The following is an 18,090-nucleotide window of genomic DNA, read 5'->3' on the forward strand; positions in this document are numbered from 1 at the left end:
CCGTTATATCACCAGAATGTGCAGAAAAAAACAATTTATTCACAGGGGAGTCGACAGGGGGGACAAATTGCTGCAGAATTGGAGGCTTTTCCTATTAATTTGTATTAGAGGGGGGCCCATGTGAGACTTTTTGCCCAGAGCCCCCAAATTTCTGTTAACGGCCCTGCTCATTCATAATATTTTTCCGCTAAATTGTAGTTATTTTCACTGATAAAGTACAATACTATAACAGTCGTTTAAACATGGAGCTTATTCATAATATTAAAATTATAAAGATTCATATCCATAAAATGTTTAAACACTCAGCAGTTTTAATGAATACCGTGATATAATCGTTTACCGCAATTATTTTGGCCATGATAATCGTCCCATGTCAATCCAAACAACATATTGAAAACCTACACAGGCCCGTTGACAGATATTTAGGGGCCCGGTGCAAAAAGCCTCACATGGGCCTCCCCTTTAATATGAATTAACAGGAAGAGGGTCCAATTTTGAGCTTGTGTCTGAGAAGACTCTGCACGAAATTTCAACATCGTCCCATACCTGTTCTATAGGAGATTCAACGTGTTTTTTAGAGATGTGCTACACAAATTTGCCGTATTAATCTGACGGTTTCAAGTCCTTTCAACTGACAATGATCCCGTCTTGTGTTGAATAATGGGAACACTTTCTGAAACTGACAGACGATTTTGACCTTTGTGCTTGTTTTTGTTTGGGTTTATGCCTGTCTGATGATTGCAACCTAATCCCTGTAGTAAAAGATACATTCGAAACTCTCAACTGGACAAAAAGTCGTAGGAGTGAAGACGTTTCGCTGCTCGTCCAAGTTCGTTCTTCAGTTCTGGTCAGATTACTGTCAGACGCTGCCTTAAATCTGACAGAACTGAAGAAGCGGCTTGGACGAGCTGCCGAATGTCTTCACTCCTACAATGTTTTGTCCAGTTCGATTAGACTTTTTCTTTCCCTGTGGCTCAGACTTGGATGACTGAGGGATCACACAGACACCTAACCCCTTGTAGTTTCAAATGAAGCTGGAGACGAGGTCAGATTTCTACGGCGAAGTTCAAAGTTTAACTGTTAAGACTGTAAATTAGTTGACATCGTTCTCTAATCACGTTAACAACTTTTTCAAAATATCTTCAAATAGTTCTGCCATTATTCAGCCAAAAAGACTTAAATGTTCTCAGTTGTCTGTCCCTAACAAATAACAATCCAATTCAACATTAATAGATCTTCAGTGGTTTCGATATGTCTTTCAAAACCAATACACCTTCTATAGAATCGTATCGGTCTCTCGCTCCATCTGAAACACCGCTCAAAATCGAAAGCGTCAACGCAAATAATGTGGCTGTGCATAAAAACGATTGGAGAGTTTTATTACGGATCATTAACAGAAGTCGATCTGACGAAGAGGGAGATGGGGGGGGGAGTGTCAGGTGGCCAGCCACAAGAGTACATCAATCATATCTGCTTATCTTAAGTTAAAACGGCTTTACTCTTTCTTCTTCACGCACTATTCTATACAATTACTGTACAAGACCTTCTGAACTGACACGCTTCTTTACCAGCAGCACAATCCGAGCTTCGTTGCGGACCTCACATCCCTGGATCGTCTTTGGTGTTTGCGTCAAAACCCGTCCCTTTAATATGATGTCATAAGCCTGAGCCGCAAGTTTAAGCAGCTCTGGTTGATGACAATGGAGAGATTCATTCGTAAAATAAAGATAAAGATATCACTTCACTGATCCAGACTGAAACCGACACTATTTTTACGCTGTTTTCTCTTTTCATAACCCCTGTCTCGAACTGAAAACGCTCTGTTCCACCTCGTGATGTCATCATGTGGCGATACAGGAAGTGCTCCGCTGTGTTTTCAAAATCCACACGCCTTCATTTCTAGAATCATTTGGATGATTTCAGCGCTGGAATTGACGATATCTAATGAACAAAAGGTTAAAAAAAGGTAGATGTTAGCGTGAAAACTACCACGTCATGACATCACAAGGTGGAACAGAGCGTTTTGAGCTTTGGGGATGTACGCAGACTATCGTGTTTTCCGGAGTATAAGTCGCATCAGGCAAAAAATGCATGATAATGAAGAAAAAAACTAAAATATTTCACATATAAGTCGCAGCCTCGGCCAAACTATGAAAAACGTGCGACTTATTTTCCGGAAAATATGGTAAAAACAAACTAAATATTGCGTAATATAGGACCTTTAACTCTATTCATTCCACATACATGACAACAGCTTTTTCCTTCATGGATTTCAGGTAAACGACTCCTTCCTGATTTACTTTTTCCCATTTAAAAGATAAAATAATTTAATAAAAAGCGTTACCATCGTATCCAGGGATGCTAACGCCGCTTTAGGCCTCAGATTGTGCGTTCCCAGCAGATGTGAAGAGGACAGAGAGGTGTCACAGGGTTGTTTTTTTTACACTACCATTCAATACTTACAATAATAATAATAATAATATAATAATAACAATGGGAGGCGACCCCATCCCGCTCTCGCACGTTCAGAACATTCACACGGACAAGTTAATGCTTCACAACACAAGTATAGCATAACGTTCAACTTCATCTTAGAAAAAAAACAAAACAAAAAAAAAAACACATAAGAAATTTTTATCAGCTATTTTACAAATAAAACTTACAAATTTCAAAGCTCTCCCTCTGACAAAACACTAACACAAAGATCCTAACCACGCACGCAGGCGGCGACGGTGGCTGACGAAGATAGACTTAGCACGTGGTCGTTAACGTAAGACTGCAGTGGTTTAGGAAGGATGGAGTGGTCCGATCAGGAGAAAAACAACAAAAAAGTGCCAAGGTAAAGTGATTTCAAGTAATCTGTGCTTTTTTTAGACACAGGAGAAGGGGGGGAAAGGGAGGGAGGGGGCAGTCCAACATGGCCGCTACTACTGGCTCTTCATTGTTCAGTCAGGTTTACGGGGGGCGTGTCCGAAGGGATCTCTCCTCGCGCCGCTTGGGACAGGAGCTCCGCCCACTTGGCCTGTAGCTCCGCCTCCACGGCACTGAGGACCACAGTCTGTTGCGGGCTGCTCAGGCGAAGGGCGTGTCTCACTTCAGATTTTTCACCGGAAAACAAAGACACCAGGCTGACCTCGAAGCCGGGCAGAGGGACCGCCCGAGCCCCTTTCGACTCCTGCGGGGAAATGGAGAGATTCTGACAGTTATCTTAGAATATACTACGTAGACGCACACTCTGAGACATGTAGGAGCCAAGGTTGCTTTGAAAGTAGAAAAAACGTGGTTCAAATTTCATATTCCAGAGCAAACTTTCAGCCAATACCGTCCAAAGTTGTGAGCGTTTTCAGCAGAACGAGCAGAGCAAATGTGGTCGACACGAGACGACGCAACAGGACGGAAGAAATCACCAACGTCCAAGCTTGTGTCTAGCTCAGGGGTCTCAAACTCAAATTATCTGGGGGCCACAGGAGGCAGAGTCTGGGTGAGGCTGAGATTGACAGGTATTCCACAAAAAAAGGTTTGTTAAAATCTTCTCAAACCTCATTTCTGTTTCCACTATACACGAGGAAACATGCCAATTCTTGTGGATTTTATGGATATACTTCGTTATTTGTTGAATCTTTATTGAAACATTAAACATTAAACTTTCATATTGTCCTACGGGCCACAAAATATCATCTCACGGGCCGCAACTGGACCCCGGGCCGCATGTTTGAGACCCCTGATCTAGCTTGTATTAGATGAATTCATGCGTATGTGATATGTAGACTCTATGACAGATCCATACCTGTCCGTTGCTCTGCAGGAAAAGCACAAGAGGCTCGGCTTTCGTGATCCCGGCCCACACTTTCGACCAGCCCTTCCCCTTTTCGTGCCGCTGCAGTTGGCCACACAGTATGCAGTTCTCCGGTGTGAGGGATATCTGCCTCTGCGGATACAAAGAAAGAAGAAATGTTTATGATATGAACACTAATTTTTACCGTTCAGGCCCAGCTTTGCACTAACACACAACAAATATCACAAGAGCAGTCACCTCTTTGGGCTGAACGTGAGAATCGATTTAACCAACAGAAAGTTAGAAAATCAACAATGAAACAGAAACAGACGAGCAAATTAATCAACAAATGGATGAAACTGTCCCAGCACATCCTTAGCCCTTAGACCCTTCTTCTTTTCGGCAACAAAAAACAAAACAAAAAACAGTGGGAAAAAAAGAAACTTCCAGGAGAACCACAGTGAAGCAGAGATCCACTCCCACAGACAGGACGGACAGGCTGTGTGAGTAGATCTCTCCTTCAAAGTAACAGTTAACATGTTTTCTTTTGTTTACTCCTTGGCGTTAACTCGTGTAACTCATTCGTGCCTTCAGTTCATGTATAAATCACGACTAAATCACTCGCTTCAAAGGTGATGCTCACGTTTCCTTCATTAAAAGCCTCTGTGGTGTGGACATCCTTGTGCTTCTGGTTAAGAGTTACCACAGATGCTAAAGCCAGAATGACTAAACCGTTTACAAATGCATTACCTCAGGCACTTTGCGTTTCTGTTCTAAGGTGGCGCCCAGATTCTCCAGACTGACACTGGCCTCGTAGCACTCGGGACACACGCGGCTCGTCTTGTTGTCCAGACTTTTGGAGCACTTGGCGCAGATGGCCTGCAGAAGACACAGTTTACACTTTCTGAACTTTTCCCACTTTGAATCCAGCTGCTGCTGCTGCTGCTGCTGCACTCACCGCTCCACACGACTTGCAGTGATGTTTGCGTTTGGTGAAATTGAAGCTTTCGTTACAGCCTTTACACGTCTGCTTCTCCTTTTCCTTTTTCTTTGAACTTTTCTATAGAGAGAATGAAAGATTGTTTTGATTTCAACCACAGTTTAGATGTAAGATCAGTAAAGCTGTTTGAGCTTATGGCTGCAAGTATTATTATTATTATTATTATTATTATTATTATTATTATTGTTATTGTTATTATTATTGTTATTATTATTACTCATTATTATTATTATCATTCACAATTATTATTATTATTATTATTATTATTATTCACAATTATTATTATTATTATTCACAATTATTATTATTATTATTCACAATTATTATTATTATGCACAGTTTGTATTATTTTTTCACTATTATTATTATTGTTATTATTATTATTATTGTTATTATTATTACTCATTATTATTATGCAGTTTGTATTATTTTTTCACATTATTATTATTACTACTAACAATTATTATTATTATTATGCACAATTTGTATTATTATTGACAATTATTATTATTATTATTAGTAGTAGTAGTAGTAGTACTAGTATTTTTATTCACAACTATTATAATCATTATTATTATCTTTATTATTAGTATTATTATGCACAATTTGTATTTTTATTCACAATTATTTGTATTATTATTATTATTATTATTATTATTATTATTATTATTATTATTATTAACAATTTGTATTATTATATCCACAGTTTTTATTAGTATTATTATTATTCACTTTTTTTTTCATATGTTCTATTTTTTTCCACTCACTCTTTCGTGCATGCTTCCGTCTGAGTCCACTGAAGTGTTCCACAGATTCTGTTGAAGAAAACACAATTTCAGTCTTGCACTTTCTCCTACAAACCACTAGGTGTCAGTGAAACACAACTAAACGCACACGTCTTGTTACTTTGGCCAAACTCCAGCAGTGACAGAGCCTAAAGTGGGTCAGATGAGCTCTATAAGAGTCTTGTATACACTTAAAGTTTTCCCTATTAGGTCATAAAGACAGACTCCAGACAGTAACGTGTGCAGCTGCGTAAAGAACAGCTCGTCTTTACTCTTCCAAAGAAGGGCAAACAAAGCCTATTCTATGGACAAAACGACTCTACGGTTAAGATAAACTGAATAAAATGGATTTGAAGGAGGATCTGACCGGTGAGTCGGGCACGTGGTCGTCCTCTCTGGAGATGGCGCTGTTAAAGGCTTTGTTGAACGTCTCGCTGTTTTGTTTGTGGCGTTCGATGGTGGCCTGGATCACCTAAACGACAACGAGAGCAGAGAAAGGGTTTTATTATCACACAGGAAGCAGCAGAGTTAGTGACAGTGCGTCTGACTCATACGAGAAGTTTCAGAAGAGAAAAGTGTGTTCAGAATTATCAGGAAAGCAGAATTTGACCTCGAGATGGACTGAACATGGGCAATAGTTTTAACTGTAATCCCGCATGGTTAGATTTGTAAATTAATGAGCATATATGGTTAATAAACATGAAATATACTTATACAGGGCGGCCCGAAAGTCACTGACACTTTTAAATCTTCAGTCGCTCCTATAATTCTTAAGTTAAACTCACCAAATTTTAGCGGTAGATAAACTGAACCTTCTGAGATTTTTGACAATATATACGGTTATAATTTTTCACTTACACTTGAACTTATCACTACTTAAACTAGAGGAAGTGTCCAGCGTTTTGGGTTTGTCCCTGAACGGCCCGATCCAACACACTTTGCGTCACATTTAAAGCATTTCCGGGCTTTTTGCTCTTATTTAATCCTCGATATTACGTTTTAAGTCATTTATTAAGTCGTCTGAGGTTTATTCACAAACACCTTTTCTTTAAGATCGCCCCACAGGAAGAAATCTGGACTAGTCAGGTCTGTGGAGATCGCACACTGCCCCCTGTCTTTGAAAACGACTTATTATTCCTTTAATGGCATTTACGCTCTTGTTTAAACACTCTGGTATTAAAATGTCAACGGTAAAACTCGCTGGGTTTGTGAATTTGACCCACGTGACTCAAAGTACCACTGCACACTGACGGTTCGTTCCTCGTTGCTGTATTTTCTCAGATTAACGTCAGAAAGTTCGTTCTAAATGCTCTGAAAAAATTAAAGAAAAATATTTCAAAACAAAATAGTTATGCGCTTTTTTTCAACTGTCAGTGACTTTTGGGCCACGCTGCACTTAACACACAGACACTGGGGGTGAGGTGGGTTAAGTGTCTTGCCCAAGGACACAACAAAAAGCGTTGACGTGTGAGAGCTGGAATCGCACCGTGGGTCAGTGGATGTTTACGACGAGAGCGGGATTTGAACCGCCAACCTTCAGGTCAGTGGACAAACCCTTTAACGATTGAGCTGCTGACTTAAAGCTGTACTGCGCAACTTTTCTACCAAACTGTCTCCATGGAGATGTTATCGCTTTGCCGGGAATGTTCCATGGTATGACATTAAATATATCCATCTAGTATTTATTAATTGTGGGTGTTTCTATGGCTCAAAAAACAAAGAAAAAACACACAAAAAAAACAATAATTCCTTCTGTAAATAGGTGCGCCTCTCCACAGATCTGAACTGTAATGTAGCGTAGTGCTGTTAGCTGCCCGTCGCCCTTGTGATAGAGGTTTAATCTGTACTGTGGAACATTTTTAGATAAAGTAATGACATTTCCGTGAAGACAAGCAAGTGACGGATCGTCCAGTAGAAACGTCACAATATCGATATTTAAACATTTCCATTTTCTTTATCGATACTGACTAAAGAACGATTTTCTGTAAAACACTGACCTGAATCCAGTCTTCCTTCTCTTCGGCCGTCCTGAAAAACAAAGAGACGATCGTTATTATAATGTGTAGAGCGATGAAGATAAACGGTTTCCTGGGAAAGTCACTCCGGGTTCATTCATAATTACCGTATTTTCTGGATTATAAGTCGCACTTTTTCACATAGTTTGGTCGAGGGTGCGACTTATACTCAGACGTTTTATGATTTATACGTGAAATTTATGTTTTTTTCTTCATTATTATGTATTTTTTGGCTGGTGCGACTTATACTCCAGTGCAGTTTATACTCAGATGCGACTTATACCTGAAATATATGTTTTTTTTCTTCATTATTATCCATTTTTTGGCAATTGTGTCTTATACTCAGATGCAATTTTTATGCGAAGTATATGTTTTTTCCTTCATTATTTTGCATTTTTTGGCTGGTGCGACTTATACTCCGGAAAATATGGTATTATAGGGATCGAAGTAGCATAATCTAAGCATGTCTGTGTAATCCCTCAGTCGTCCAGGTCTGAGCCAAAGAAAAATTCAAATCTGTGGAGAAAAAGTTGTAGGAGTAAAGACGTTTGGCCGCTTCTTCAGTTCTGGTCAGATCACTGCTGGACACTGCCTTATATCTGCCTGTAGGGGGAGCTAGCGTCACTGAAGCTAAGTCGGCTACGTCTAATGAGCTACAAGTGTGACCTGAGCCTGAATCAAACTTAGTATAATCATTCAGGCGGGGAAAGGATGCTCTCACGTCTATTAGCACACTGGCTAGCGCTATTATTTCTCGTCCATTTGACAGATTTGACGTTTCTTTGACTATAATCTGAGCATTTGTGATTTAATAAATAAATAAAACATCTGTTTATCCCTCAGTTATCCAAAAAAATAAAAAATAAATTAAGAAACTTTTAACCTCATGCACAAAAACGATCACGATTATTATTATGACATGCGTAAAGTCAATATTTTTCTCTGATTTGGAACATTCTAACTCTGTCCACATGTATCGGCGCTGGTCCAGATGTGCCGCAGTACCTCGCCTGCAGCTCCAGGGAGCGCTGTTTGCCGATGATGGCGAAAGTGTGTGGAAGATTCTGCTTCACATTTTCCTGCACCTGAGAAACACAAAGAGAAAGAACAAGACGCTTTTGAGCTGCTACCGTCCAATGAAAACAGTGTCGTAGATAAATATTTATGAACCAAGTAAATAATCCCACAATTTGAACATTTACGACACTTTTTTTAAAATAAACGCGCGTCCACGGAGGTCCGCAGTTCTGCCACCTCGAGTCGGATTCACTTTCCCCATTGACTTTTTGAAAAAACGAACTAAAAAATGTGTTCTAGTTTCAGGGGCGTAAACAGGCGAGGAACAAAAGGGTCTGTTGTCCAGGGTCCCAAGGTGTTAGGGGGCCCGAATTACAAATGTTGTACTAATAAAAGTGAACAAAAAGTGAGACAAAGAGTGAGCGGGAGTCTTCTTAAAACCTCTCAGTCAAATGCCTCTTTTCCAACACATTTGAAGCTGAACGCAGAAACAAGCGCAGAATTGGACTCTCTTCCTATTAATTTATATTAGATGGGGGGCCCATGTGAGGCTTCTTGCCCTTGGGCCCCTAAATTTCTGTGGACGGGCCTGTTCCATGTTTAAACAACTGTCATAGCGCTGTACTTTGTTATCAGTGAAAATAACTATGATTTAGCAGAAAATATTATGGATGAGCAGGGCTGTCAACGGAAATTTGGGGGCCCGGGACAAGAAGTCTCACATGGGCCCCCTCTAAGACAAATTAATAGGAAGAGACTCCAATTATGTGCCAATTTGTCGACTTTCCTGTGAATAAATCATTTTTTTCTGCACATTCTGGTGATATAACTGGCGATTATCTTTGTTTGCGATTATCACGATTATATAAAATGTCCCTTTTTATCACGATAAATGATGTTTTTTTGTCTCATCCCTAGTTTGGAGCGCGATGTGATTAAGCCTCACGTAGCAGCGAGTAAATTTCTCTAAAAAGTCTATGAGAAAAATAAAAGTGAAGTTTAGCAGAACTGGTCAGCGACGTAAAAGTCTGAACATGTGATTTTATTCCAACAGATTCAACAAGAAAAATATTCACGATAAACCGAATAAATAAATAAAACTTACAATACCAGTCGCAAGTTTGGACCTGCCCTCTCATTTAGTGTTTTGTTAAAATTTATTTTTACTAATTTTTACATTTTATATCCACACAGAAGACATCAAATATACAAAGCAAGATATATGGAATTGTGTATTAAAGAAAAAAAAAGATAATAAATAACTCTATTAAATATTTTTCGACCAAGTTAAGGGTGGCTACTTTGAAGATTTGAATATAAAAAATTTAAAAAAATATTTATTACAGCTATTTAAGTGTTTTTCTTTGCTGCATGAGTCCAAATATGTGTAAAATATAGAAAGTAGTAAAAAAAACGAACAAAAACAAACCACTAAATGACAACGTGCGTCCAAATTTTTTACTTTTGGTAGCATAAAATAACAAAAAAAAAAATTTAAATTGGACGTTACCTCCATCCCGGCGATGTCAATCCTCTCCCTCACGCTGAACTTCTGCCCCATGAGTCTCAGTTTAGGCACACAGTAGAGCACCATGTTGTTGAACTGGAACAAAACGCAGTCGGGTCAATACCAGCGCTCGACGCCGCAGACCTCAGACCTCACGTACGCATCGCACTCACCAAGTAGAGGTATCGATCTTGTGCTGTTCCGTTTTTAGCCGACATCTTCTTGATATGTCCCTCTTTGATGAACTCGTTGGCCGGGTTCACGATGTCCTCCTCGCCGCCCAGACGCTCGTAAACCTCCAGCAGTTTGTGCATCTTCTCCTGAAACGGAACCGACACCAACCGAGGTCAAAGAAGCAGAAGGAAAACTACATAATGGTTTTACATGAAGAAAGACTTGATTTAAAATGAAAAAAATGTTTATCGAGAATGGAAAAAGGCTTACAAACTACTTAATTAATTAATTAATACCGTTTTTTTTGATCGGATTTATTAATGAATGAATAAATCCTTAAAGATCGATGTTAAAATGTTGTTTCCTCGTCACAAACAGACCTGGAGTTGTGTTTTTTTGTTTCATTCACACATGTTTAACACACAAACCCTGCAGATTTAGGCTGAGTTTTTCTCTCAAATGTAAAAAAAAAACACTGTTCCACCTTGTGATGTCATCATGTGGTGATACAGGAAGTGCTCCACTGTGTTTTTAAACTCCACACACCTTCACTAAAATCATTTGGATAATTTCAGTCCTGGATTTTTCAATTTCTAATGAAAAACTGAAAAAAAAAATGAGGCTAATTAAGGTGTAGGATGAAGTGTAACCAGTTTATTTGAGATTTTTGCTTATATGTACAGTATTTTCCCGAGTATAAGTCGCACCAGCCACAAAAAGCATAATAATGAAGGAAAAAACGTATATTTCACATATATCTGAGTATAAGTCGCACCCCCGGCCAAACTATGGAAAAAAGTGCAACTTATACTCCAGAAAATACGGTAGATATAAACCAAAATCTCAAATAAACCTTATTTTTTTCATTTGGTCATATTAGTTAAAGCAGCAGTGGTGGAATATAATTAAGTAAAAGTAGTAAAGCACTGTACTTAAGTATAAGCTTTAGGTATCTGTACTTTACTTAAGTACTTACTTCACTACATTTGAGAGCAGTATCTGTACTTTCTACTCCACTATATTTTTAACAGGACTGAAAAGAAAAAGTATTTTAATTATAATTTGAGACCTGCTGAAATGTCTGAGGGTTTTTTGTTTTTCTTAACACGTTCATAATTTGAGCAAAACAAAAATGTACAAATAAAAACAGCTGGAAAACAAAACGATTGATTCAACTGTTTCTGTTTAACAAAATACAGGTCAAATCTTTATATGTGTATTTTTATTTTATTTATTATTGCTGAAAAGGCTGAGTTTTGTTTTTGGTTTTTTTTGTTTTTTACATGTTTGTAGTTTAAGCAAAAAAAACCTATACAAATAAAATCAGCTAAAAAAATCATGAAAAAAAAAAATAAAAAATCAAGTCTTTCTGTTGAACAAAATACAGCTCAAATCTTTATATGTGTATTTTTTTAAATATTGCTGAAAAAGCTGAGGGTTTATTTAATCTATTTTTATTTGTTTTACATTTTTGTAGTTTAAGCAAAAAAACAAACAAAAAAAAAATACAAGTAAAATCAGCAAAAAATCTGTATATGTATGTATCTGTATATTTTTTAATATTGCTGAAAAGGGTTTTTATTTTTATTTTTATTTGTTTTACATATTTGCAGTTTAAGTAAAAAAAAAATAAAAATCTATGTAAACAGCTAGAAAAAAAATAAACTGTTTCTTTTTAACAAAATTCTGCGCAAATCTTTACCAAAAACACCACACTTTATTAGAATTTTTTTTTTTTTTTTTTTTAAACAGGTACTTTAATACTTTTACTTTTTTATTTTATAATTTTAACTGATTTTTTTTTTTTTTTTTTTTTTTTTTTTTTTCTATGGTATCTGTACTTTTAATTAAAAACTAAGTACTTCTTCCATCCCTGTTACGTCCGGTATAATAGTGCACAGTATGTTATGGTTTACTGCATTGTGTACTTCAGTAATACTTCAGTAATACTTCAATAATACCACGTTACGCATCATTAAACGCGTAACTGTCCGGTGTAATGTCTCTGCGTCTCCAGTGTTTAAATGAATGAGACAAACTGTGAAACTTGAAGCAGGAAACGGCAGCTTCCTGTCTGAAGTTCACCTCCTTCACACGTCGAGCTCCGGTGACAATAAACAGCTCGTCTTAAATAAACTCCACGTACAGTTAAACTTCTAAAGATAAATTTAAAAAAACACGCTGTTCTATTTGTATTGACCTGTGGTGTTTTAACGAGACACTTTTCGCTCAAGTTAGTACCCGCCGTGACGTGGATCTTCTTTCGTTTTACTTCAATTCAAGCGGACCGAAGTGCTTCACATAAAACGTCAACAAAAATAAACGCACAGATAACACGATACAGAGGAAAAGAACAAGAAAACACTCAAATTAAATGCCAGGGAGAAGAGGTGGATTTAAAGACGCTATATTACGCAAAATTGACAAGTTATAAAGCTGTTACCGCCTCAAAAACACATCTGGAGTTGTGTTTTGTTTCATTCACACATGTTTGAGTCGCACTTTATTATTAATCTGTCAAAATCTCCAAACCTCAAAACGCTCCGTTCCACCTTGTGATGTCACCAAGTGGTAGTTTTCAAGTTAACAGCTACGTTTTACCTTTAGTTCAACGGAGATTTTAAATTCAAGGACTGAAATCGTCAAAATGATTCTAGAAATGAAGGTGCGTGGAGTTTAAAAACACAGCGGAGCACTTCCTGTATCGCCACACGATGACATCACAAGGTGGAACAGAGCATTTTCAGTTTGAGAGAAGAAAATCTCAGCCTAAATATGTAGGTTTGTGTGTTAAACGTGTGTGAATGAAACAAAACGCAACTCCAGGTCGGAAACAACATTATAACAGATGATAAAGTGGCGTAATATGGACGCTTTAAACTTTTAACTCATTTAACTCTTTTAAATGTGTTTATCGTGTGTTCTGTTCACTCTCACCCCGAGTTTAAACGCATATATACGAAACTTTGACTATTTTACCACATTTAGTGTTAAAAAGACAAACAAAATCAGTTTTTTTTTTTGCTCATGAATATCAAAGTCTAGCAGTTTTACACCTCTCTGCTTTGTTTCTTTCATGTATTAACATTATTCATCAGTAAAACAGATTATATTCTAAGAGTAAATTCGATCAAAAAATCTCAAAAAGGAAGTTTGTCCCAACTACGGTTACTATAAAAGCGTTGCATATCGTATCTGAGCATGGGGATGTCAAAATTGTAATTGCTAATACACTGAATACTTATACCAGGGCCGTCCAAACTACGGCCCAGGGGCCAAATGCGGCGCTCAGACCAATTTTTGCTGGTCCTTCTAAACTGGCCCAAATGATCAGGAAGTATTTTTTTTACTACAAATTGAAGAGATTCTACTTCTATAACCTGAATAACATCCTACTGCATCGTGACAGACCTAAAAGTAATCTAAAGTTTTATTAAAGGTACAAATGCTCAAATATGTTTCAGTGAAAAAAGTTTGGACGCCTCTGAATTGCAGGGGCGTTGACAGGAGGAGGGCAAAGGGGTCTGTTGTCCGGGGGCCCCAGGGTTTAAGGGGCCCAGAACTGGACCCTCTTTTTATTAATTTAAATGAGAGCGGGGCCCGTGTGAGGCTTCTTCTTGCCCCAGGCCCCCACATTTCTGTCGACGGGACTGGAAATGAGGTTAAAAATATCAGATATAATATTAGCGGGTTTTTTGGTTTTTTTTTGTCATATACAGGCGATATACGAGTCCTGCGTCCTGCCGTGTAAAAGAACTGTGTAAATGCGGAGTGGTGGGATGGGACTCACCATTTTCCTGATTGCTGCGTTGGAGTGATTGGCTGCAGTGGAAATGAGCTCCAGCGCCTCTGAAACACACACACACACACACACACACACGTAAGTACATCACAATCTGGCTCGGGTACAGCTCCTCGTCTGCGCTGATGTCGCACAGGAGCGTAGATCATGTCTCACTCAAAGCGGGAAAGGAACGAAGCCAAAACCTGATAAGCGTTGATTTAACTTTTAATATTACAACGTTTGGAGGTTTTTATATTTTTATTTAAGGGGCTTGTGTTACAATATTTTCTGATCTGTGTCTTAATGTCGTTTCCTCGTCACAAACAGACCTGGAGTTGTGTTTTTTTTTGTTTTTTGTTTAATTCACACATGTTTAACTCACAAACTCTGCATGTTTAGGCGAAGTTCTTCTCTCGGAAAACGATCTGTTCCACCTCGTGATGTCATCATGTGGTAATACAGGAAGTGCTCCACTGTGTTTTTAAACTCGACAGGGTAAATTAAAAGGTTTGATGGTCTTAAAATGTCATTTTATCCGGAGATACGCAGTTATACAGATATATTTTTACATCTAGGCAAATTCATATGCAATATTTGTAACTGGAATAAGTAATAAATACAGAAACAGTTAATTAAAAAGTAAAAAAAAAAAGTAGTTAGATTTATTTTACAGCCATTTTGCTAATGTGGCCCTTGGTAAAAAATGTGTTTGACAGCCCCTGCCACACACTTCACTAGAATCATTTCGATAATTTCATCCCTGGAAATGCTAATCTCTACTGAACTAAAGGTAAAAAATGACATGTTAACTTAAAAACTACGACTTCATGACATCACAAGGTGGAACAGAGTGTTTAGAGCTTTGGACACGTACAGATTAATAATTAAGTGTTACTCAAACATGTGTGAATGAAACAAAACACAACTCCAGGTCTGTTTTTGAGGAAGTAACAGCATTAGAACATAGATAAAATATAAATAAATAATCATAACCGTCAATTTTACGTTATACACGACCTTTAAATCTTTACTCCTTTTACTAGAGCTTACTACAGTTGTACCTACTACCTCAATAAGAACATACTTTTACTCATCACTGTTCATCGTTTAAAAAAAATATACACATGAAAACTAAAAACCCTCTTCCTGTTCATTGACATTAGAGGGGGGCCACATGAGGCTTCTTGCCCCGGGCCCCCAAATTTCTGCCGCCGGCCCTGCTCATGTAAATATATCTACAAACAAAAGGACTCGACAGATTTACATTTGTCATATTCAGAACCGTAGTGTAAAAAACTCCGTCTTACTCTCAGCGTCTTTGCGGTCCAGAGCGTCCTCGGGCAGTTTCTTCAGATAATCTTTGAGCAGCATCTCGTACCGAGGAATCCTCTGCACCGGCTCCAGCATGTGGTGCTGCAACGTCAGGTTCCCACACACCTCCTGTTTCTGCGGTAAACGACACACAACACGAGCGACGAGTTAGATAAAGACGCTACATGACACAAAACTGACTCTTGTGAGCGTTGAGTCGTGTTATAATTCTGTTTCCTCGTCACAAACGGACCTGGAGTTGTGTTTTTTTGTTTCATTCACACATGTTTAACACACAAACTCTGCAGATTTAGGTGGAGTTTTTTTTCTCTCAAACTGAAAACGCTCTGTTCCACCTTGTGATGTCATCGTGTGGTGATACAGGAAGTGCTCCACTGTGTTTTTAAACTGCACACACCTTCACTAGAATCGTTTGGATCATTTCAGCTCTGGAATTGCCAAACTCTTCTAAACAAAATATACAAAAAAATAAAAAATAAAAATAAGATCAATAAAAATAAATAAATAAATAAATAAATAAATAAATAAATAAATAAATAAATAAATAAATAAAAAGATAGATATGAATAAATAAATAATAAAAGAAATAAAAAAAAATAACAAAAAATAAATAAATAAATAAATAAAAAGATAGATACAAAAGAAACTAGAAATAGATAGAAGGTAGATGCTAACTTGAAAACTACCGCTTCATGACATCACAAAGTGGAACAGAGCATTTTGAGCATTGGAGATGTACAGACTAATAATAAAAAGTGGCTCAAACATGTGAGAATGAAACAAAACACTAAACACAAGAAACTGAAAAACACTAGTGTGATTATATTTGGCCAGTGAGATCATATCAAACGTGGATTAGAGCTGGTCCGCTGGTATATAGCGCTTGCACCGCTAATACTACAAATCCCAGAATGCTTTGCTAGTACGCTGACGTGTAGTCGAGACCGGCAAGCGCTCCGACTTTTCTGTTGAGACTCATTAGCAAACAAGCTACTAGCAACCTCAGCCAAATTCATTACTACCGAGAGAGAGAGACATAATTTTTTTTTTTTTTTTTTTTTTTAAATAAGGAATGAATACTACTGATGTACCTTTTATTTCAATATTAATTTCTCATATTTTTGTCATATCAAACCTGAGTCGTTCCAGATTTTGTGTTTAAGCAAAAGTTAAGTTTGTTTTTATATGAAAAGGTTAAACGCGACATATCAGGTGCAGTCAATTTTTTAATAAATATGGAGTCTGACCCGCGAATTTGTCTGTTTTTAATTTGATTCCACTGTGAATCTGAGTTTGACACTTCCGCTTTGGACGACTTCAGCCTTGGAATTGCCCATTTTTACTGAACTAAAGGTAAAAAAAGTAGCTGTTAGCGTAAAAACTAGCACCACATGACATCACAAAGTGGAACTCGGAGGTTAAACTGGACTCAAATGCAACACAAATTAAACTGTCACACGTCTTGGTCTCAGTAAATACGGCAGAAATCTGAATTCTTAATATGACAAACAAGGCGATAAACAACTAAGGAAGGAGCGTCTTATTTAATATCAACAAAAATATCCTTCGCTTTGGGGATTCGATACGGAAAACAGGCTGGGAAATAAACTCAGGAGCAGGTAACTCAAACAGAGAGAGATTATTTCAGATACAAAGCGTCGACAGATCAATAATCGATCAAGGATTAACTGAACAGAGGGAGTTTATATAGACGACCCTGGACTGATTAGCGAAGGGAAGTAGCAAAAACAGGACCGGAGCAGCTGGGGAAACGGAGCTGGACTGAGAATAAACACGTAAACAGACAGAACTGTGACAAAAACTGAGCATTTTGAGCGTTGGAGGTGTTGACAGACTAATAACAAAGGTTTACTCAAGTGTTACTAAAGCGAAACTATTGGAATGACTCAGTAAAAGACAAGACATATTCTGGGTGAAGTCATTTTAACTCGTGTAGAAGCTTTTGTTTGGCGTTGTCGTTCTTAAATCCGTGTCGTACCTGTATGTTTTGCACCACGCTCTTGAACTGTGACGACCGCTGTGTCCAGGTGTTCACCAGGTCCATGGCTCGGTCGAAGTTCTTCACATATTCACCGTACATCTTCATGAAAGGAGCCAGTTTCTGCAGAATGTCCCCAATGCGCGGGTTTGAGTCCCTAAAATCACAAGTCAGGAAATGTGTAGTTAGACGCACTGATCAGGCAGAACATTATGACACATGTTTAACACACAAACGCTGCAGATTTAGGCTGAGATTTTCTTCTCTCAAACTGAAAAACGCTCTGTTCCACCTTGTGATGTCATCATGTGGTGATACAGGAAGTGCTCCGCTGTGTTTTTAAACTGCACACACCTTCACTAGAATCATTTGGATCATTTCAGCTCTGGAATTGCCAAACTCTTCTAAACAAAAGATTAAAATAAATAAATAAATAAAAAATAAAATAAATAAATATAAATAAAATAAAATAAATATAATAAAAAAGATAGATAAAAATTAAAAAATAAAATTAAATAGATAAATAGATAAATAAATAAATTAAATTAAAAAGAGAGATAAAAATTAAAAATAAAATACAATAGATAAATAGATAGACAGATAAATGAATAAATAGATAAATAAATAAATAAGATTAAAAAAGACAGATAAAAGGTGGATGCTAACTTGAAAACTACTGCTTCATGACATCACAAGGTGGAA

The 18,090-nt window shown here is 37.5% G+C and overlaps 1 protein-coding gene across 1 annotated transcript in view; it reads right to left on the reverse strand.

Moving 5' to 3' along the window:
- Positions 1 to 2,358: 2,358 nt before the first annotated feature.
- Positions 2,359 to 18,090, reverse strand: part of fgd (faciogenital dysplasia) — a 118,060-nt gene continuing 102,328 nt past the window's right edge. Inside the window, exons 7-19 of the mRNA XM_055223153.1 lie at positions 17,389 to 17,545; positions 15,365 to 15,503; positions 14,064 to 14,122; positions 10,273 to 10,419; positions 10,103 to 10,195; positions 8,581 to 8,660; positions 7,558 to 7,588; positions 5,928 to 6,032; positions 5,543 to 5,590; positions 4,734 to 4,835; positions 4,526 to 4,654; positions 3,788 to 3,928; positions 2,359 to 3,175 (exon numbers count right to left, since the gene is read on the reverse strand). Coding sequence (XP_055079128.1) covers positions 2,939 to 3,175; positions 3,788 to 3,928; positions 4,526 to 4,654; positions 4,734 to 4,835; positions 5,543 to 5,590; positions 5,928 to 6,032; positions 7,558 to 7,588; positions 8,581 to 8,660; positions 10,103 to 10,195; positions 10,273 to 10,419; positions 14,064 to 14,122; positions 15,365 to 15,503; positions 17,389 to 17,545 — 1,468 coding nt within the window. The 3' untranslated portion in view covers positions 2,359 to 2,938. The remainder of the gene's footprint in view (positions 3,176 to 3,787; positions 3,929 to 4,525; positions 4,655 to 4,733; positions 4,836 to 5,542; positions 5,591 to 5,927; positions 6,033 to 7,557; positions 7,589 to 8,580; positions 8,661 to 10,102; positions 10,196 to 10,272; positions 10,420 to 14,063; positions 14,123 to 15,364; positions 15,504 to 17,388; positions 17,546 to 18,090) is intronic.

Source organism: Periophthalmus magnuspinnatus, chromosome 7, assembly GCF_009829125.3.
Source record: "Periophthalmus magnuspinnatus isolate fPerMag1 chromosome 7, fPerMag1.2.pri, whole genome shotgun sequence".
In the NCBI taxonomy this organism is placed as follows: domain Eukaryota; kingdom Metazoa; phylum Chordata; class Actinopteri; order Gobiiformes; family Gobiidae; genus Periophthalmus; species Periophthalmus magnuspinnatus.